The 22,044-nt window shown below is 42.0% G+C and overlaps 1 protein-coding gene across 1 annotated transcript in view; it reads left to right on the top strand.

The window, feature by feature from the left end:
- ARMC2 (armadillo repeat containing 2) overlaps positions 1–22,044 on the top strand; it is a 126,951-nt gene that overhangs the window by 25,379 nt on the left and 79,528 nt on the right. Inside the window, exons 6-8 of the mRNA XM_061131793.1 lie at positions 10,874–10,950; positions 14,626–14,724; positions 20,037–20,212. Of these exons, the coding sequence (XP_060987776.1) occupies positions 10,874–10,950; positions 14,626–14,724; positions 20,037–20,212 (352 nt within the window). The remainder of the gene's footprint in view (positions 1–10,873; positions 10,951–14,625; positions 14,725–20,036; positions 20,213–22,044) is intronic.

Genomic DNA, 22,044 nt, shown 5'->3' with positions numbered 1-22,044 from the left:
CAAACTCAGACCTGGGATGGACTGGAGTTTAACTTTATGTTGGTCATGATGGAAAAAGGACTTGCTAGATGAGGCATCATTGCAGACAAGGTTGGGGGCAGGGAAGTGGGCACTGTTTAACTTTCCAGACGAGAAAAGCACTCTCCAGCCCTCACTGAACCGTCATCTTCAAACCATGTGCCAATCAACAACAGCCTGTGTGTCCATGCGAGGAGTCCAAGTTTGGCAGGCCTGCAATTAGCAACACCCCATCTTCTCTTGCTTTATGTTGCTATGTTTTGAAAATGGCTTTCTTCAAAATACATATGTGTGTGTGTATCTCCATCCATCATCTATCCAGTGGTTCTATCTGATGAACCCTTTTATACATCTGCTTTTAAAAACCTTCTAAGAGTTTCTGTGTAAATATTGTTCAACTTCTTGTGCTTTGGAAATGTGATTTTTAGGAGGAAAGTCCAAGAGCAGTTACTTACGGGGGTTAAGAACTCTTTAGGGGTCAGAATCTGTGGATTCAGAATCAGTTCTCTCTCAGCCACTTGATTCAGCTATATGATCTTTTTTTTAAAAGTTTTTTTTTTTTTTTTTTTTTAATTATTTACTTGGCTGTGCCAAGTTGTCATTGCAGCAAGCTGGCTCTTTGCTGCAGCGTGGGAACTCTTAGTTGAGGCACATGAGATCTAGTTCCCTGACAGGGATTGAACCCAGCTCTCCTGCATTGGGAGGTCAGAGTCTTAGCCACTGGACCATCAGAGGAGTCCTCAGCTCTATGTTCCTGGACAAGCCTCTGAACACTTCCAAGGGCTCAGTTTTCTAATCTGTAAGCTGTTCTCCTTTCACCCCTGTCTCCTCCCAGCAGTCACTCAAAGCTGTGAAATGAGAGTAGTTGGTTCGGAGGTGGGCACGTGATGTAAGCCAAACCAATTGAATCCTTCCCTGGGACTTCTGCCAAAGCCTTTGGGGAAAGTGCTCTTCCTCCAGGTTCGCAAGCTGTAAAGAATGACGTAGTCTTGGAGTCAGCAGTGGCTGTTTCATTGCCTGTGGAGGGTGACTGACGGGAAGTGACGTATAAACAAGCAGAGCCAAGGAATGGAGACTGCGATAAGTTCAAGGATGATATGTAGGCCCCTAAATCCAGCTGTGCGTGAGGCCACCACATCCACCATTCTTTTCTCTCTCTCTCTCTCTGGCCCTTCTTTCCTTTCTTCTTACTTTCCTTCCTTCCTCTTTCTTTTCTTTCTTCCTTCCTTTATTTACCTTGACAGGAATGGCTTATGGTGCTTTAGGTTTCTGTCACCTGGAATATGGCAACCAGGAGTCTTGTTAACCTGCTAGACTCTGTGAAATAGAAAGACAAGGGCAAAGCAAGAAACAAATTTCACTAAAAGCGAACCTCTCAGTTAAGAAAGGTGTATCCAATAGTCTTTAACTAGAGAAAAGAGATGTAAGGATGTGGGCAGGCCACAGGAGAAATGGGGAAGCCACAGTCAAGGCCCTGTTCAGGCGCCAGAGTGTGGGGAACCCCCTGGTGGTCCAGTGGTTAGGGCTTTACGCTTTCGCTGCTCAGAGTCCCGTTTCAGTCCCTGGTCAGAGAACTAGGATCCCACACGCCGTGCGGTGTGGCCAGAGTGCAGAGAGCTGAAGTGTGATGCAGCGCAGGGGAAATGGAGCTGAGGGTGACACGCTCCCTGCATTTCCTGTGATCCGGCCAATTGTGTGTGTGTGTGTTTATGGGGGAGGGAGTTTGATGGATTAGAACCTAAGGAACCCAGCCTGTAAAGGGGCTTTTCTGTGAGTCACGAAACCTGCTGCATACCGTCCAAGCCAAGAGAACACACACTGCAGGTTGAGAAAAAGAACAGGCTTTTCAGATAGATATTCAGGGAAAAGTCGAAGCTACAGAGCACCCCAGTTCTCACCCTGCATGGACTGTTTTCATTCTTCCAACAAATCCATGGCTCTGTTTCAAGATAAATAATGCTAGGACAAGAGTGAACATGGAACCTGAGCATAACTTTGTAATGAACGTAACAAAAGACAGATGAAAGAAATGGATCGCAAAAGGAACTGCCCTCCAAGAATAAGGAGAGTTTTACAAAAGGGAAAAGAGCTCTTCGTTGGCTTGTAAGAATGCAAATTAGAGATTTTAAGTCCTTGATCTCGTGAAGAAAGAGCGTTCACTCACAGTTCTCAAAAAAAAAAAATGAAAGAAAAATGTATAAATATGGAGAGAAAAGCCACATCAGAAGTAAAAGCAGCTGAAAATGCAGTCAGATACAGTGGTTAAACTAGAGGAAATCAAACATAGAGAAGTGAATGAGAAAATAGGAAAATGATTAGACTGAGATAGAAATGAGAGGCATGGCACTTGTATTCCTGAAGGGGAGAGTTCTCTTCCCTTCCCCCATCTTACTTTGACTAAGTGCCAGGCACTCTTCCAAGTGATTTACATATATTAACTCATTTGATATTCACAACAACCCACTGAGAATGGAAGAGATGGGAACAAGAAAAATATTGACGTAATAGAAGATGACGTTCTGAAATAAAGATTCAAATCCGAAGCTCAAAAGAACGCGTCATGTCCCAACAAAATTTGACATGGAATACTCCACACTAAGACATTTCTAACAGTGTTCGGCACTAGTACAGTACCAGTATGTAGTACACACTCCATCAGTAATTGCTGATTGAGTGGGTAAATGCAAGAAGGTGGCCTATGGCGATCAGGCTGAACATGCAAGTCCCGTAGAAGGAGAAAAAGGCAGGCTGCCTCTGGCTTTATTAGAGTTTCTCTCAGTGCTGGAAGACAGTGAAGTAAGGCCTCTGAAGTCCTGAGTTCCAGCCACATTGTCCTTCAGTTAAAAGGCAACAGAGAGATATTTTCATTGTGAATGGATTGGGGGACTATAGTACTCATGCACTCGCTAGAGAACTCTTTGACAACAAAATGATGAGTCACACTTCAGAACTGGGAAACGAAGAAGCTATCATAAAATCACCCATGGTGAGCATTGACTTTGTTTTCATATTGAATTAAAGCTAAACAACTCTGAAAATGATGGTTACGGAACAGAAACCTCGACAATTGTAATACTAGCATAAATAACCAAAACTGGTACCTGGGAGAAAGTGTGAGTACTGATTGCTTCACTTCGTAATAGGGAATAGATGTGTCAGTAGCTGCCGTCTGAAATTGAAATATGTAGTTAAAAGCGTGATTTCAGCATCCTAATGCTTTTTATTCTTTCTTTTCTTAACTTTAGATCTTTTAGAAACTAATATCTCTTGTGGAGACCCATTCATCTGAAGCTCTACAATTCCTTCAGTTTCACCTCAGTTTCTGTTTCTCTGTCATAGTAAAGTAAAATTTATACTTTATACTTTTAATTACATTGACACATATGGTATTTGTGTGTCAAATCCCATTTATATGTATCTTTTACCTGCCCTTCCCTGCAAGTCACCCTTCTGTCCTTTCATTCTTTTGTCTTTTCATCTGAATATATGCAAAATATGTCTGGAATGATTTATGCCACATATTAACTATTTATTTCTGGGTGGTGGGGTCCTAGATGATTTTCTAAACCTGCTTTGTACTTAAATTGCCCGGCCTTAAAAATAATAAATATATCATTTTTTCCAAACATAATGAAGTCATTATTCTTTTAAGAAATTAAGTAAATGTGACTGAGAAACCGTTTCCCTTTAGAAAAGACAGACGTGACCAGAATGATTTTATGAAATCCCACCTTCTTTGACAGCATCTCTTTGACAAGAATTTCGTGATAAGCAAAGCCTTGGACTAGTGGGGTTAGGAGATACACAAATAAACCCCATCCATGAGGACCATCCTGACATGTCAGGCTCTGATGCTCAAGTGCAGTTCTTGGACCAGCAGCATCTGCATCACCTGGGAGCTTGCTAGAAGTGCAGGATCTCAGACTTGCTGAATTAGAATCTGCATCTTATAAGGTATCCAAGTGATTTGAATGCACATGGAAGTTTCAGAAGCACTGTTCAATGATTAATGCTAGAGGAGTGAAAGAACTGAAAAAAAGTGCCTTGGGAGTTTAGAGGTGAGAGAACCTACCTCTGACTTGGAGATCAGGGAAGGTTTCTTGGGGTCTGTGGGGTTGGGATGCCCCTTGAGGCTGATTTTCAAAAGGAAGGTGGGAAGGCTCTGTGTTCTTTGCTACAGGAGCAGCATAAACCAAGGAGGGATTTGACTTGGTGGTGGGTTCAGAGAAAGGCAGGTGGCCTGCTGTAGTGGACACATGGGTCCTGATGTTGTAGACTAGTACATGGAGCGCTGAGAGGTTTTCAGGGGAGTGGTGCTGGCAGCTGCATGAGGGACAATTGGAGAGAGGAGAGCAGTTGTAGCTGTCCCAGCAGGAAGATGATAATGTGTGAGCTGGAGCAGCCCAACGGGACATGGGAATGGAGAGCAGATCGTCAAAACCGCGTGGAATCATTTCCTCAGGAACACCGTGGAAGAGGGTAAATGCCAGCAGCTCTCCACTGTGCTTATGTCCTCATTGCTGCCATAGTGAGAAGCTACAGGGCTCTTCATGTGAGACCCCTTGAAACTGGAGCTGTAAAAGGTGAAGGGGAGTGTGGAACTGTGGACTTTTAAGTAAGGGAATTTAAGCCTTAGTTGAGCTGACGTGATTAGCTACAAAGCAGTGTCTAATCAACTTTCTACATACAGAACTTGAGTAATAACCACTTGGGTTTCCCTGGAGGCTCTGGTAAAGAATCCACCTGCAATGCAGGAGACGCACGTTTGCCTCTGGGTTGGGAAGATCCCCTGGAGAAGGAGATGACAACCCACTCCAGTATTCTTACCTGGAGAATCCCATGGAGAGAGGAGCCTGGCAGGCTACAGTTCACGGGGTCACAAAGAGTCAGATGCAACTGAACAACCATAACCAGTTAGTGATTACTGAAAAAGGTGCAAGAGTATATGCATGGTCTCTGAAAAAGTATATTTTAAATCTTGGACCACCAACTCAAAGCTATGGTAAGCTTGGAGGACTTTCTCAAAATTTTGATCTTATGACCATTCCTCTAAAATCATATTCTTTAATTTCACTGTTTCTGTATAACCATTTATGTAGAATTCAATTTTAGTGTTAGCTATTAAGACAGAGTGCTAGTGTCTGGGAACTGTGTGTTTGGGGTTTCAGGCTATGAAGACATGATAAAGGGACCATCACCTTTTGGTGGTGGCATTCTTGAACTGCAGTCAAAAAATCAAAGAGCCTGCAAAGCAGAGGCCAGCAAACTAAGGCCCACTGGCCAAATCCAGCCTATTTGTTTCTGTAAATAAAGTTTTATTGGAACACAGCCACACCCATTCATTTATCTACTGTTTCTGGCATCTTTCACGCTACTGCCCCAGAACTGAGTAGTGATGATAGAGACTGCGTGACTGCAGAGTCTAAGATGTTTACTGCCTGATTTGAATCTATACAGCTTGAGTCTAGTTCTAAAAATGAAAAGTCGTCTTCTTAGGGCAAGGAAAATTTTAGCTCAAAATTTGCTAAATTTTCTTTTTATCATGTGTATCTGTTAAAATTTTCTTCTCCATTTTCACATGTAATTATTTTCCAAATGGAAAAAGCTTATTTTCCCCCTAATTCCAAATCCTCCCACTTATCTACTTCTTAATATCTTTTTTAGTTATTACTCCAAAGAAGGCGTCAACAAGCTATAGCTCTAGAGCCAGATCTGGTCAACCACCTATTTTGTTTATATTTTTTACAGCCCTTGAGCTGAAAAAATTTTTTCCCTACATTTAAAAATCATCACATTTCAAATGGTCACAGGACTATCTATATAATAGCCTCTCTTTTGCCACCTGACCTACAAAGTATAAAATACATATTGTCTGGCTCTCTAAGAAAAAGTTTGTTGACCCCTGCCTAAAGAACCTTAGTCATAGTAATGGGAAGAATTGTCTGAATTATAGCAAAATGTGAATTTTAGAAGACCTTTAAAGAAATATACTTTTCTTTCTTTGGAATATGAATGGTCCAGAAGTAGATGTTGCCAACATGACTGATGCGTGGATAGGCAGTAGTAACCCAGGCAGGATGTGGCATTATTTTGTCTACAGAGCTTGGTTCTGGTGGTTCAGAATGAAAGGTGGGACTTCTTAGTGATTGGGAAGAGAGAACCTTGTTTTTACTCTAAAACGTGGGCTGCAGAGGAGGGGCCTGGGAATGCCTTTCCCACTCTGCTTTCTTCAGGACTCCAACCTGATTACAGGTGAAACCAGAGGAAGGGCAGAGCTGAGAGAACTACAGATGGAAAGAGCCAAAGCCCTGATCACACCCCTGAAACCTACCCCTGAGCCAGTTGGTTACATGAGCCAATTAATTCCATGTATCAGAATTAGGTTTCTGTTATTCATAGATGAAGATATCCCAGTGAAATGGTCTTATTCTGGCTTTAAGAAGGATTTCACAAAAGAGCTTTAAGGAATATTTTCTGGAATTGTTTTATTCTTGGTATATCAGAAGATATTCCAAAAAATCTAATTATGGTCTTTAACAGCATGAAACAGAAAGCTGAGAAGAAGAACAATTATACTGGATGACTGAATCAAGATCTAGAAACATCTAATAGGCAGGAACTCTTTGCCAAGTATAACTGTGAAATTTAATGAGAAGGAGTCCAGTGTAGATGGGGAAATCTGCCTTTAGCTGCATATGGAAGACAAGACAAGACATGAGGTCACCACCAAAACTGTTCATGCAATTTTAGGCTGCATCATTTAGAATCTCTTCTCTTTGCTCCTCAGGCCACACCTTTAGCTCAACACTGGGTTGCAGACTCTAACAGGAATCCCGACAAACTAACACTCGGAGTAACTGAACAGGCTGGTAGAGTGATTTGAAACTGTATCATATGAGGAACAGATGAAAGGACTGAAGTCTGTTAATGACATCACTGATACAGCCATGATAACAGTAAAAACTTACTGAGTACTTGTTATGTGCCAGAGCTGTGCTAAGCGATTCCACATCACATCATTTAATCCTCACAACGATCTTACTTTGAGGGGCACTATCATTTACCACCCCCTCATATATTCCCTGGTGGCTCAGATGGTAAAGAATCTGCCTGCAATGCAGGAGACCTGGGTTCAATCCCTGAGTCAGGAAGACACCCCCCCCCCCCCCCCCCCCGGAGAAGGAAATGGCAACCCACTCCCATATTCTTGCCTGGAGAATTCCATGGACAGAGGATCTTGGTGGGCTACAGTCCATGGGATCACAAAGAGTTGGACATGACTGAGAGACTAACACTTTGACTTTCCACTTTCACATATATCAGATAGGGAAACCAAAGCTTCTGTTAAAAACTTACCCAAAGAAGTCACAGAACCATAAGATTTAAGCCGTAGGAGATGAACTGACGTGGTGACCATGACGTATTCTGAATATCTGAAGGATTGTCAAGAGGAAGAAGGATGAAGATTTGCTTCATTAGGAGAACCAAGATCAGTGGGTAGAAGTTACCGCGAGACGGTTCTCCTTTGAGCACAAGACCATCTAGTTTTTTTCTTCTTTAGCAAAGAGGGAATTTTCTGGATGCCTCCTTCCCTGCTTCACGCACTCTGTGAGACACACGCTGTACCGTGCCGCAGAAACCCTGTTAGATTCATCCTCGCCAGACTGGATAGTTCTTCCTCCAGCCTCATCTTCTTGGACTTATTAATCATGCTCACTTCCTTAATGTGCTGGACTGCATGGGAGCATATTTTTTCTCTCTCCTTCCTTTGGACTCCTTTTCTCCTTTCTGTTCTTTACCCCTGACTGTCTGAGACAAGGCCATGTCCTGAGATTCTGGTCTTGGAGCCACTGTTCTGATGCTTCTCATCCTGGTGTATTGCTTTGACCTTTAACGGAGCTCCTTTCCTGATTTTCCTATCTCCTTTGCCAATGATCCATTTATCATCAGAAACTCAACCTAGCAAAACACAAACTTGCTTTACTCCTCAAACTGTGCTACTCTTTCACCTCCCCATTTCTGTTACAGCGGTTCTGCTGTCCTGTTCCTCCACGCCTGCCTTCTCGTCTTTCTTCAGCCTGGAATCAACCACCAAATCCTATTGACTTTTCACTTATAGTCTTGAATTTGTTCCTTCTTCTCCCGTCCCACCGTCACCCTCAAAGAATTAGTCCTTGTTACCTCCCTCCAAGTCTCCTAAATACTGCGGTCATCACATAACTTCAGATCTCATTTCCTTGTTTAAGAACCTAGGGCAGATCCTTATTGACCATCAAATTGGGTCTATTTATTCAACCCAAGGTTTCAAGTGGCTGTTCCGAATACCTCCCAGCAGAAACTTATTCCTAGATTACTGACCCAATGCAATCACTCCCCACATACACCCCCTACCTACCAGGCTTCTCCTACTCCTCTTCATCTTCGCTCATGCTGTTCCCGATCTGAGAGCAGTGTTGTCATTTGTTGGTTTGACTTTTGTTCCTTTAAGTCCCACCCTGTGGTCCACTTCTCCATCTCAGTAATCACTCCATCCTCAGCACTTTTCTTGTCCTCGTAACCTACTAAATTTCTCATTCTAGTATTTGGTTAGAGACTCAATTAGAGTTTTCCATTTAAATAAAAGCTGCTTTTAGTTCCTTGAAGCAGATTTTGAATGTCTTCTGGGCAACACCTTACATGTTCTTTATCACAGTAACACCCACCACTGGATTGCTCAGACAAGTGTTTGTTGACTCAGAACAAAAGAGCAAAAGAATACTGACAATTTATTAAGTTCTTCAAACACAGTAGTCAATGTGCTAAGTGAAAACATAGCCCACATTTTAAGAAAAGGAAACCAAGGCCAAGAGGTTCAGTGACTTACACAGGCCACATGGCGGACAAGGGTTGGAGCCCTTTGATACAGGTAGTTTGGATCCAGAGCCTGCACCCCCTCAAGCCCTGTACCGTGAAGATCACACAGAGGATTAATGGATGCCAAGGCCAACCCGTGCTCTACCTGCAGTGCAGGAGACCTGGATTCGATCCCTGGGTTGGGAAGGTCTCCTGGAGGAGGGAATGGCTACTCATGCCAATATTCTTGCCTGGAGAATCCCGTGGATAGAGGAGCCTGGTGGGCTACAGCCCGTAGGGTTGCAAAGAGTCAGACAGGACTGAGTGACCAACAATTTCACTTTCAACCCTGAGCTCTTCTTGAGAACCAGTAGGATCCAACACTGTCAAGGTTTGATGGTTGATAAGAAGGACGCTTCTTAAACATTCCCCCCAAGTGGGGACACACAAATGTGGTGTTTAAGGGGGCAGCCTTGTCATGGCCATGTCCTCAGGGAGGAGGGATCAGGGACTTGGGAAGCCTTTAGATACAAACTATCCTGCTTGATTTCAATAGCTATTTAGGACAATAATGAAAAGAAAGGCTTGCCTCTATGGTCCTCAGATTTTCTTGTTATTTCTAGGAGTGCTGAGTCTGGGAACATATTTGGCCTTACACCCTGGCAAACTTTTGGCATCTTGCCTTTTCATAGGATTGATTGCCTTTATTTCTGTCTTCATGGAGATCTCCGTTTGGATCTCTGCTCTTCAGTGTTGACGAAAAGGATCCCATCCCCATTTCTTTCTTTGACTGACCAGGACTTCTTGCTACCAAATCTGTGTTTTGTTGCTATGTATAAACATAAAGCAATTGTTTTGGAGTATTAAATAATCAGACTCTGTGAAGAGTAACTTAATCTTTTCTCTATTGCACGATAAGAGGAAATGTTAAATCCAGTGTTTTTTAGAAAAAGGAAATGTTTACGGAAGAAATGATATTTGGAGAAACTAATCCTTGGGCAGCAGTTAAGGCCAAGGGCCAAGACACAGCACTGAACATTCACTGGGAATCTTACTACAGCAGAAGCAGGAGCAGTGGTCAGACAGACATACGGATGCTTATGGGTGACCATGGCCACATGTGTGTGCATTCTTTATGATTTTTGTGGCAAATATTATATTTGATGGTAAAAATGAAATTTTGTTGTAAAACTTGCACTATTATTCTCTCAGTGTTTTGTGTTTTTTTTCACCTTGGAATTTTGTACAGATATTTAAAAGTAAATACTTTAAGCATCAGCTCTAGCTAAAGAGAAGTTATGTCCTTCATAGACTATTTAAACATACATAACCTTCCAAACAAAACCTAAGCATATAATTCTGCTGTTGGCCAGCCACCAGATTTTCATTTGAAACACAAAATACTTGTCATCTGGGGACTGCCTGAATTTACTTTCTATTTTTTAACATTTCAAATATTTCTTTAAAAATTTTTTCGTAGAATATTAATTTTCAAATAGAGATTGGAGACATAGCGATTTGGTGGAAAGAGCAGTGGATTGGACATTATGAAACCTGGGTTCCAGATCTGACCCCCTTGTATGATTCCTGGACTCATCTAATCTAACTGAGAACAGTTTTCTTGCCTGCAGCACGTGTGCACACGAGTGTGAGAGAAAAGAGGTCTCCTGAAAGCTAGGCTTTTTTAATTCAAGCACAGCAGAGTTCTTTCTTATTGTAATAGTGACCTCTTGTGGTATAGATCCTTCATCAGTTTTTTTGGTTTGCAAAGTAAACTTTGGATTTATTTTGTTGTTTCTAGTAACCATATTTTGTATTGTAAGGCAAATCTGACTTGTCTTTAAAAGGTAAATCTCAGCTTAAAATCAGAGGTTGATTAAAATGCGGTAGTAAGAGCACCGAACTCCGTTTCATAAGCAAGGCTCTGTGGTTTCTTCAGAAATGGCGTTTAGCCTACTGTTGACACAGAAAGAGAACCGCTTTGGCTTTTGTGCTGAGCCCTGTGTTTTCCTCTTCCTCACAGAGACCAGGGGAAGAGGCGTCCGAGGGCCTCCTCGAGCTCCCGCAGCCCCGACCGGCGCAGGCTGGACATCAGAGCAGGTGAGGCTCCTGTGTTCTTAGAGGTCCCCAGCATCTTGTCCTCAGCATCTCCATCTGTAGGATAATCTTTTGCATTAAAGATGTCTGATGTGGCCTCACTCCGGAATTTCCAGGAACTTTATCCAGCTTGATCACATATCAACATTTATTTTTATAAGTTTTTATTATTTTCACAACAGTCTTAGCACTTCACCCTTACTCAACTCCAGTGCCTCAAGCATCTACAGGTTATAGTCTACACAGAAATGATTTTATAATTCCGCACTGATGACTGCACAGAAATTATTTTGTAGAAGCATCTGGAAGGTTGCAAAACGTGACATTCACACAGTTCTTAAGTTGATTGAAAAGGAGTCAAAATCATGGCTTACTTAAATGACACTGTGTTAGCTACATCCAACCAGCCCTTTGAGGCTTTAAACTGTTTGAGAAAATACGTAACAATATAAATCACAGGCTAGAAATGCTACAGAATGTATTTGTGCAATGGGATATAACAGTTAGAAAAATGAACTGGAGTACATTTATAATATTGAGTGAAATGAATATAAACATAACATCACATGAAAAAATTAAGCTGCAAAAACAAAGGCTTGTGTCGTTATGGATACAGATCTATGTGGTAAATGTGATAAAAATAACCATTCAGTTTAGCGTGGTGGTAACCCTTGGGGAGGGGGATGGTTGGGGGAGGCACACAGAGGGCATTAACAATATCTGTAATGTTTATTCCTTTGAAATGAAGAGAATGAAAATACAGCTAATATTTGGCCAGACTATTTGTGGATACGCAGGTGTTCATTACCTTCTTCGTATTACTTTTTTGGTGCACGGGAACTTTCATGAAACCAAGCTAATAATTCAAAAGATATTTTCTTATCTTCCAAACTAGTTTCTTATCAATAAAATGACTTTTGTGACCAGCAGGAATTTCTGTAGTAGTCAGGAAAATCTTAGATAGACTTGATTTCCCAGTCAGCATTGTTGCTAAGCATCTTACATGTGCATGCTAAAAACAGCAGCCAATAAACATTGTGTCAAGTTTTTTGTGTCCCGAACTCAAAGCTGTGGTGAAGACTATAACCACTGAGACAGCAAAATCTTCAAAAAACATGCTGAAATTTCTGCTTGACTTACCCAATTTCCTGTTGAATCATAATTTTTATATTTAGCAAACTGTGAACCTAGATGAAAGTGCTCTCTAGAATGTTAGGTTGTTGCCCAAGACTGAGACAAACCGTATTTATTTATCATCTGGGGATCTTAAAAAGTGATCACATGACTCCAGGCTTCCGTTTCTAGGGTAGGAGCTGGGTTAGTGTATAAAATGGGATTTCTTTGGACAGCAGAGTTGGAGGAGGTGCGTGAGGGAAAAGGCCATGGCTGGACACCCAGCTCACACGGGGGCTCCTGGGAGAGGCTTGAAAGCAAACTCTTACGCCACAGCGTCTGGCTAACTTCTGTTCTGAGAAGAAACAAGTGTCAGAAACACTCGGAAGGGCCTGTGAAGGCCTTTCCTTTCCAGAGGTTAAACAAACTGCTCTGTGATTTCTGGCTCACCCCTGTAATTCAGCTCTTCCTGGGGTGAACACGTTATCAATTTTGTTTGTCCTGACAAGCGGTTTGATAATTTTGGTTCCTCACAGAGTGGTTCTGCTAAAGAGAGCATACCACATAGAAGGTAAAAAAACTAATTTCAACTGAAATCAGTGAAATCTGGACTCATTGAAGTCTGTATTTCTAATAAGTTTAAGTTCGTCATGAATAGTTGTCTATTATATTATTTGTCTGGCTTCTTATCTCTGGGTTTTCCCCTTGCCTTGATATATATGTTGATTTTATTTCTCTTACTTTGGACTTTGAGTGTGTCCGACACCTGGGAATATGAGCAACTGTGTTGTTTGTACAGCTTGAATAGTCGTGTTTACTTTTAGGATCCGTATCCGTGATTTATCAGTGTCAGAGAAGATTTGTAAGAGTAATGAGCCAGAAGACGGAGGTGGTGGTCTGCAATCCTTTTGCTGCAGTTGGTAAACCTCGGGAGCTCTGAGAGCTGAGATACTGTACAAACGCATTTAGTGACTGCCTGGCCTGCACTGCTGGGAGTCCAGTTCTCGTTTTTATTTCTTTAGTGTGTTATAGTCACATGTTTTGCTGGCAGTGATACGTAAAGCAGAGTAAGCACCACGCGTACCTGTGCTAAGTCGCTTTAGTCATGTCCTGCTCTTTGTGACCCATGGGCCATAGCCCGCCAGGCCCCTCTGTCCATGGGTTTCTCCAGGCAAGAATACTGGAGTGGATTGCCATGCCCTCCTCCAAGGGATCGTCCTGACCCAGGGATCGAACCTGCATCTCTTATGTCTCCTACATTGGCAGGCAGGTTCTTTACCACTAGTGTTACCTGGAAAGCCCGAGGGCCTCAGGGCGGGGCCTTCAGAGAAGGAAGGCTGTGGATTTTGTCTCTAGCACTACTTCTGAGTGTCTGGCCTGGCAGCTTCCCCTCTGGCTAGACAGTCTTTGTTTTAGACCTTGAGATCTTGCCTATGTGAAATGTAATCATGATTTGCAGTTTCTAATACAATTTACATTTCTCCCTGAAGTTATCTTTTAGTTTGCCAATTTGCTTCAGGGCAAAATGGCCCCCGAAGAGGTCAATTGTAATGCTGTGGAGCTCTGTGACCTTGGCCAGGTTACTTAATAACCCTGAGCCCCACTGTCTTCATCGGGAAAATAGTGACAATGTGGGGACCTCTGGAGAGTGTTGTGACAAAAATGAAATGCAGACCTGCTGGATCTAAGGTACACCGGCTGTGGGAGTCCTGACTCTCCACAGCTGCCTCCTCAGGCAGCCTCTGTCTCGGTGATCTGGTGATAACGCACAGCCTGACACACTTCAGACAGGGATGACCTGTTTATTGGTTTTTTTTTAACCTGGGAAGTGAAACCGTGCTGACTGAGTGCTTCTAGATGCAAGGCACTGGGCTCAGAGCTTTGCTTACATCGTGTCTTTGAATTCTCATAACCCTGAAGGCAAATATTTTAATCTCTGTTTTGCTGATGAGGCTCAGAAAGGATAAGAAACCAGACCCCCGTCACCCAGTGCGTCAGTAGTAGAGTTGGGATTTGAACTGAGGTCTGTCAGCACCCAGAGCTCAGGCTTCCTGTTGCCCCACACAAAACCACTGGTGTGAGAAGCACTGGCCTCACAATAATGTGAACATTTTATTTTCTGCAGGAAAGAAAGTCCCTGCAGGCCTCCCTCTCAGAAAATTTTCCATTAAAACATTTTCAAAATCCTTGTTCTTTACATATCTACAGTTTTCTATTTATTTTATGTTATAGAGGGATATGTTTAAAAAGAAAAAACAAACAAACAAGCCAAAACTCCAGACTGCCTCACTGACAGTAATTTCAACACTTACAAAGCTGACGACTTGATGCACTGTCCCAATCAGAGTTTAAAGTTATGATTTCTTTACAAGATTTTTACTGAGTTTAATTTGATTTGGTTAGAAGACATGTAATTCTCATTAGAATTAGTTGGGTTGGGGGGCAGAGTGTAATGTAATTCCAGAGTTTATTAATTTTAGGGATGGATAACGAAGTCTCATTGGCAGGCTCTAGTTGTAATTCCTTTTTCACAGCTCTTTCTCTTGTTCTGTTTTTCTGTTGCAGGCTCAAAAGCCGACTTGCAAGAAAAGAATACAGAAATAGAAGTAGATGAAGTATTTTGGAATACAAGGATTGTACCCATTTTGCATGACTTAGAAAAAGGTAAAAAAAAAAAAAAAAAGTCGCTGTAGATCGAAAATATCTGCAGTTATTTATATGTTCCCCATTGCCCTGATATTTTCAGTACACTTTGTCATTTTTTCTGTGAACTTGTTCAGAAACAAGTGTAATCATCTATTTACCCAGTAATGTATGTATTCAGTATTACATGTAAACCTAATTTTAAAATTATACTTTAAATACCGCAAGAGAACCTACTTCTAAAAGTCCCTTTAGAATATAAATTACCACTACTTCTGCCCAAGGAAATGCCAGTTTGAACTCGCTGGAGTGGTAGTTCATGGATAGCAGTGAAAAATTAAAGTAGATTTCAATCCTCTGAAACATTGGCTAAATCTCATAGATTGGCATCCTTGGCAGGTATGCCCATGGTTTTCTAGATCCAAGTGTATACAGTTGACCCTCCATAGCTTCAGGCTGCACATCCACAGATTCAACCAGCTATAAATGGAACTTTATTCTGTGGTGGTTTGAATTCTCAGATGCAGAACCCGTGGATATGGAGGGCAATACCATTTTATACACAGGACTTGCACATCCATGGATTTTGGTTTACTCAGGGGTCCTAGAACAAATACCCTGTGACTCCTGAGGGAGGGCTGTATATCCAGTTTTCCAAAGGTTGAACATGGTTGTCGGGGATGCCACTCAGAGAGGGAAGTGGGCTTGGATGTGCCCTGCCCTTGAACTCTGGAATGCCCCAGCCGTGAAGTCCTGCAACCCATGGGTCTCTGCCAAGGTGACCTGTGGAAAGCTTGGCAGGGAAATGCCCCTGCTCCCTGCCTTCTACCCCTTTGCCGCTCTTCAGGGATTCCACTTCTGAAGTTGAAATGGGCTCCTCTGGAGCTGCAGTCCTGGCCCATAGCACACATGAGGCCCTCACTAGCAACCGTGGAACCAGTGCCCCTTGGATGAGCAAACCAGCATGGTAGCCACAGGAAGAAGCCCTAGGAGAAGCAGGGTCAATGAGTCCTGGCCACCAACCCACCAGAAAAGCTGTGCAAAAGACCTAGTTCCTTAAAGGCTCGAATGGCCTCACCCACCCTGGGCTCTCTGAGGGTGCTTGGTGGTAAAGAAGAAGGTACAGCAAGGCAGGTGAGGAGCAGCACAGAGGCCTGTCTTGGAGAAAGTCTTCAGCTGGAAGGATTTTAAGAGGGTTCTGAGGGCTCTTGTCACCACAGAGAAAACTGAGGAGTTTGGCATTCGAAATGCAGATGAATCTCCCTTCTCAGGGGATGATTAAATGCTGAAGAATGGTCTCTCTTTCAGAGACAAATTGAAAAACAACAAATGGTGGCAGGACTAAGGTACCTGACCCTTTGAGATTCCTTTTTCTTTCTCTCTCCTTTTTCTCCTACTTTTTTTGGTGACATAATTTCAGACTTACAGAAAAGTTGCAAGAATAGTGCAAAGAAATTCTGTATACTCTTCCCCCAGATTCCAAAAATATGAACATTTTTACCATATTTGCTTTATAATTCTTTCTCCCCCTTCCTCCCTCTCTCCATCATGCTCTCTTTTTCTCTATACACCCCTTACTCCACCACATTTTTTCCCCCTTTTTTTGAACCATTTGAGAACAAGTTGCCATTATGACACCCTGTATTCCTAAGTACCCTGGCATGTAGTTTTAGAAGTAAGGGCATTCTATTACATATCTGGAAATCACCATACAACACTACACAAACCCAATTTAGATTTTGCCAGTTATCCTGATGATTTTGTTCATAGGAAAGGAAAATCCTGAATACAGTTACTTGTCACGTCCCTTTCATGATCTTGATGTACTTGGGCACAGGCCAGTTATTGCATAGACTGCCCCCGCACAGTGAATTTTTCTGGTACTCTCTCACCATTCTATGCTGGTTAGGCAATTCGGCAGACATGTAGCCTGAGTGGTGCTGTGTCCTTCCTGGGTACATCATTATCAGGAGGCACGGGATGCTGAGTTGGGTCCATTACTGGTGATGTGGACTTTGATCACTTGAGGGAGGTGGTGTCTGCATGGTTTTTCAATGTAAAGTTATTATTTTTCCCTTTGTAATTAATAGGTCTCTTATGGGGAGAAGTTACTGCGGAGTCTACCTTGCTTTCTATTACTCATCAAACTTTCACCCGCTAGCTTTAGTCCCTTGAGGATCTTGATTGCTTTTAGGTTCAAGCTGTCTTTTTGAGGCTACCTGGCAGTTATAACAAATCCACCGGTAGAAAGAAGTATTTTGATTAGTAGTTTAGAATTTGACCCTGGAGCCTTCCTTTTTAATTTCTTTTTAAGCTAAAACAGCTACTCTTGAGTAGAACCCAGCAGGCTGAAGAGTGTATGGAGGGAGGTATTGGAAAAATACCTTAACGTCTACCCCCTGCCACAGAGTAGCCTGCAGCCTGGACTTGGGGTTTGTGAAGAAACTGCCAGTAACAGAAGAATGAAACAACAAAACAAAAGCATTTTTCTTACAATAGAGCTCGGTTTTTTTCCTTTTATTTAAAGTTAGTCTCAGTCATTTCCCATCAATTCATTTTATTTAAGTGCTTAACTGAAAGGCATGGAAGGTTACTTAGCTATTGAGGTTTAAAATTTTTTCTTAGATGTTATTGTTGAAAAGAGCTAAAAATGGCCTGAGTCATTTCCTTCTGCAGGCACACACTTCCTCTATGCTGGCTTTCAAGAGCACATTATGGTATTTATTTAAGATTGGTTTCCTACTTTTAAATTTTGTGACGAAATCTATCAGAGATAATATTTTTCAACTGAATGTCTTATACCTGGGATCCTTACATTTCCCCTTATGTTCTATTTTGTGTGCTATTTTTCTTCTATGTATGACTTTCGGTATAGCTACCACTTTCAAAAATTGTTTTCCTCAGAATTCTATTATAAAATGAAGTGCTCCCCTGCTTCCTAATTAAAGTCTACTTTTTATTATCTTCTTTGCTAATACTTGGGGCTTCCCTGATAGCTCAGTTGGTAAAGAATCTGCCTGCAATGCCAGACACCCTGGTATGATTCCTGGGTCGGGAAGATCCCCTGGAGAAGGGATAGGCTACCCACTCCAGTATTCTTGGGCTTCCCTTGTGGTTCAGCTCGTAAAGAATCTGCCTGCAATGTGGGAGACCTGGGTTGGATCCCTGGGTTGGGAAGATCCCCTGCAGAAGAGAAGGACCACCCACTCCGGTATTCTGGCCTGGAGAATTCCATGGCCTTACTATATAGTCCATGGGGTCACAAAGAGTTGGGCATGACCAAGCAACTTTCATTTAACTTAAGTTGCTGGTACTCACCTCCAAATAATGGTGGACATGGTGACATTTTGAGATTTTGTTCCACTTGCGCCTTCTTTTCTCAGATAATGAGCATTGTTCTCATAGGAAGATATTGATCGTTGTTTTCATCAATAGGCATATTATTAATAGAAAGTGAATCTGCATTAAACTGTGTTACGGGCTGTCAATACAGTATTCTCCCTGTACTGTGCACTGTCAGTACAAAGATGTCTAAGACACGGTTTCTACTCAGCATATCTCTTTGAGGGCACTGGGCATGTAACAGAGCATGCATTTGTTTTTGTTGTTCAGTTGCTAGGTCATATCTGACTCTTTGTGACCCCATGAACTACACATCAGGCTTCCCTATCCTTCACTGTCTCCCAGAGTTTGCTCAGATTCATGTCCATTGAATTGGTGATACTATCTAACCATCTCATCCTCTGCTACCCTCTTATCCTTTTGCCTTCAGTCTTTCCCAGCGTCAGAATCTTTTCCAGTGAGTCAGCTCTTTGAATCAGGTGGCCAAAGTATTGGAACTTCAGCTTCAGCATCAGTCCTTCCAATGAATATTCAGGGTTGATTTCCTTTAGGATTGACTGGTGTGATCTTGTAGTCTAAGGGACTCTCAAGAGTCTTCTCCAGCACACAATTCAAAAGCACCAATTCTTTGGTGTTCAGCCTTATTTAGGGTCCAACGCTCACATCCATACATGACTACTGGAAAAACCAAACTTTGACTGTATGGACCTTTGTCAACAAAGTGATACCTCTGCTTTTTAATATGCTGTCTAAGTTTGTCATAGCTTTTCTTCCAGGGAGCAAGCATCTTTTAATTTCATGGCTATGATCACCATCTGCAGTGATTTAGGAGCCCAGGAAAATAAAATCTGTCACTATTTCCACTTTTCCCCCATCTATTTTACATGAAGTGGTGGGACCCGATGCCATGATCTTAATTTTTTGAAAGTTGAGTTTTCAGCCAGCTTTTTCACTCTCTTTCACCTTCACCAAGATGCTCTTTAGGTCCAGTTCGCTTTCTGGCATTAGAGTGGTATCATCTGCATATCTGAGGTTGTTGATATTTCTCCCAGCAATCTTGATTCCAGCTTGTGATTCATCCATTCCGGAATTTCACGTAATTACTCTGCATGTAAGTTAAATAAGCAGGGTGATAAATACAGCCTTGACGTACTCCTTTCCCAATTTTGAACCTGTCAGTTGTTCCATGTCCAGTTCTAACTGTTGCTTCTTAACCCACCTACAGGTTTCTCAGGAGACAGGTAAGATGGTCTGATATTCCCATCTCTTTAATAATTTTCCACACAGTCAAAGGCTTTAGTGTAGTCAATGAAGCAGAAGTAGAATTCCCCTGCTTTCTCTGTGATCCAACAAATGTTGGCAATTTGATCTCTGCTTCTTCTGTCTTTTCTAAACCCATCTTGTACATCTGGAAGTTCTCGGTTCACATACTGCTGAAGCCTAGCTTGAAGGATTTTGAGCATAACCTTACTAGCGTGAGAAATAAACAGCATACATACATGTGTGAAAAATAATAGTATTTGTTGAATGTGGCATTCTATACCTTTTCTGGAGGAGCCAGAATATACACAGGGCCTTGAAGGACCAAAATCAGTAGGGATGAAGGTAAGGAGGACATTCTGGGCCCTTGGCACTGTGTGACAGAGGGGTGAAGGTGGAGGTGCAAGGCAGAAGCTTCCCTGGGTGGTGGGCAGCAGGAATAAAGGAGAGCCGCTGAAATCGGGAGTTCCCCTCCTCGGTACACTCTCTGAAAGACTATGTGTTCTAGATAAGCTAACTGATTAGTGAAGAAGTCAACACAGTAGGAAGTGGAGCAACAAAATAGAAAAAAAAAATCAGATAGATGGAAATGAAAAGGGGAAGAAAACAACATAGTTCAGGAATCTGAAGATGTTCAGGGAGGTAATTATGGGGTTTTGCGTACACTGTCTGTGTTTGAGAAAACTTGACCTCAGTGAGTAAGTTCTGCTTTACTCTCTTTGCCCCAACAGAAGAAAACATTGAAATGGTCTGTGCTGCTTGCACACAACTTCATCATACTTTAGAGGAAGGAAACATGCTTGGAAATAAATTTAAGAGAAGAAGTATTCTCCTGAAGACCCTATATAAACTAGTTGATGTTGGCTCGGACTTGCTGAGCCTTAAACTTGCAAAAATTATTCTAGCAGTAAGTTTTTCTCTTCTCTGGTCTCGTAGACTGTAGCACATACAAGTTCTGTTAAATGCTTTGTTTGTAAAACCTTACAAAGAAGATTAGAAATGCAGTGGATTCATCTAGAATCTTGAAAACAAAATTGAGGTGGTGAACTGACATCCCAGACTTTGACCAGAAAGTACGAAGGAAATAAGGCTGAGTACAGAGAAAATGTTCAAACAAATAAACGCTCACACGTGGATTGTGGCAAGGTTTTTTTTTTTTTTTTTTTCTTAAAAAAAAAAGGTGACAATAGGCAAACACATTCAAAACAGAAACTCAAGTAACTTGACTGGAGATCAGTATCAGAGAGTGCAGACTGTGGTTTCTGCCCTATGGTTTCTGTTGGGTGTTTGATGGTTCTGTCACATGGTTTAATAAATAACTTCAGATCACTTGGGCTGTGGACATAGTGGCCAGGTGCTTTATGAGGCCGGGTGAAACAGAGAACCAGCTGCCTTGTGGTCACAGAAAGGTGGTCATAGAAAGCTTCTGTGAGGTGTTAGAGAAAAGGCCAGACACTAAATAAAACTCTATAGAAACTCTGTCTCAAACAAAATGATATCATTGTTTGAGTGCAGCCCTTTGTGGTCACAGCCATAAACAGTTGGAACCAAAAGATAAGACACAATTATTATAGAATGTTCTAAGAGAGCCGCTAAAACGAATGAATGAAGCTTTGTTTACCTGGTTTCAGAAAAATAAAAGCTATTATGTTAAAAACCCATAATTCATATAATTTAAAATCTTAGAGTACATAGTGAAGGTGAGCGTTGGTCTACTTAGTGATGGTTTAGTGAGGGTGCCCACTGTTCCTTATTTCAAAGTCTTTCATAAAGTCTTTACATATTCTCTGCAGTTTTGGAGGGGGTACATTCTTATTTAGCTGCCATCCTAAACTGTTCACCCTCTTTGCAAACACGGTGATATTGTATGTGATGCAGAAAGCAACATTTCTTTGAAATAGTGATCTTAGTAGTAGTTTAATCCCCTCTCATTGGTGATAATTGATCAGTCAGCTTTAGTGAGAAAGAAAAGGCACCAGGAGGATGTACAGTCAGAAGTTATAAGTAGAGATGAAAAGGTGACTGCATGCCACCCAGTTTCTTCTCTGGCCCTGGATTTGGGGCCCCTCCTGGCCCGGGAGAGCCCCAGTGTGAGACTGGAAGGCTCTCTTGGTATCACTGCCCTGGGCAGGACCTAAGCAGCCAGCTGCCCAGGGACTGCCTTGGTCTCTTATCAGGATCTGAGACATTGTGCTCTGCAGCAAGCCAAAAATAAATAGAGAAAGAAAGAAGGAAAATGCCATGAATTTGTTAATACTCTGCAGAGAAAATATCATCTTGGTTATTAAAGGTGCCATTCAAATTAATTATATACATGGCACAATTTAACTATTTTAGGGCAAAAGGATAAGTGATCTGCCAGGCAGTGAACAGATTCTGAATGAAACATGTTTAGATAAAGCCCTTTCCATGACACTGACCGCCTTGCTGAATCAGGGGCAAGGCTCCTCCAGGCTACAGTCTAGAGTGCAGAGGTGGGTAGGCCGTCCCTTCTGCTTGACTGTGGAACCTCAAGGTCAGGAACAACCTTCAAGGCCAACAAGTCCAACTTCCCATCTGCCACCAGAATCTTCTATAATGCAGCGGGCAAGGCTTGCTTCCCTTAGACCTTGGTGATGGGGTTCTATGTAAATTTTTTTTTTAAAAGACATCATAAAAAGCTATTGAAAGAAACAAATTGACAAAAAAGCTGAAGATAAATAGTACTAAAATTTTGTGATAGCCTCTTCTTTCTGCTAA

Source organism: Dama dama, chromosome 28 (genome assembly GCF_033118175.1).
Source record: "Dama dama isolate Ldn47 chromosome 28, ASM3311817v1, whole genome shotgun sequence".
In the NCBI taxonomy this organism is placed as follows: Eukaryota; Metazoa; Chordata; class Mammalia; order Artiodactyla; family Cervidae; genus Dama; species Dama dama.
This window is presented reverse-complemented; position numbering and strand designations above follow the sequence as displayed.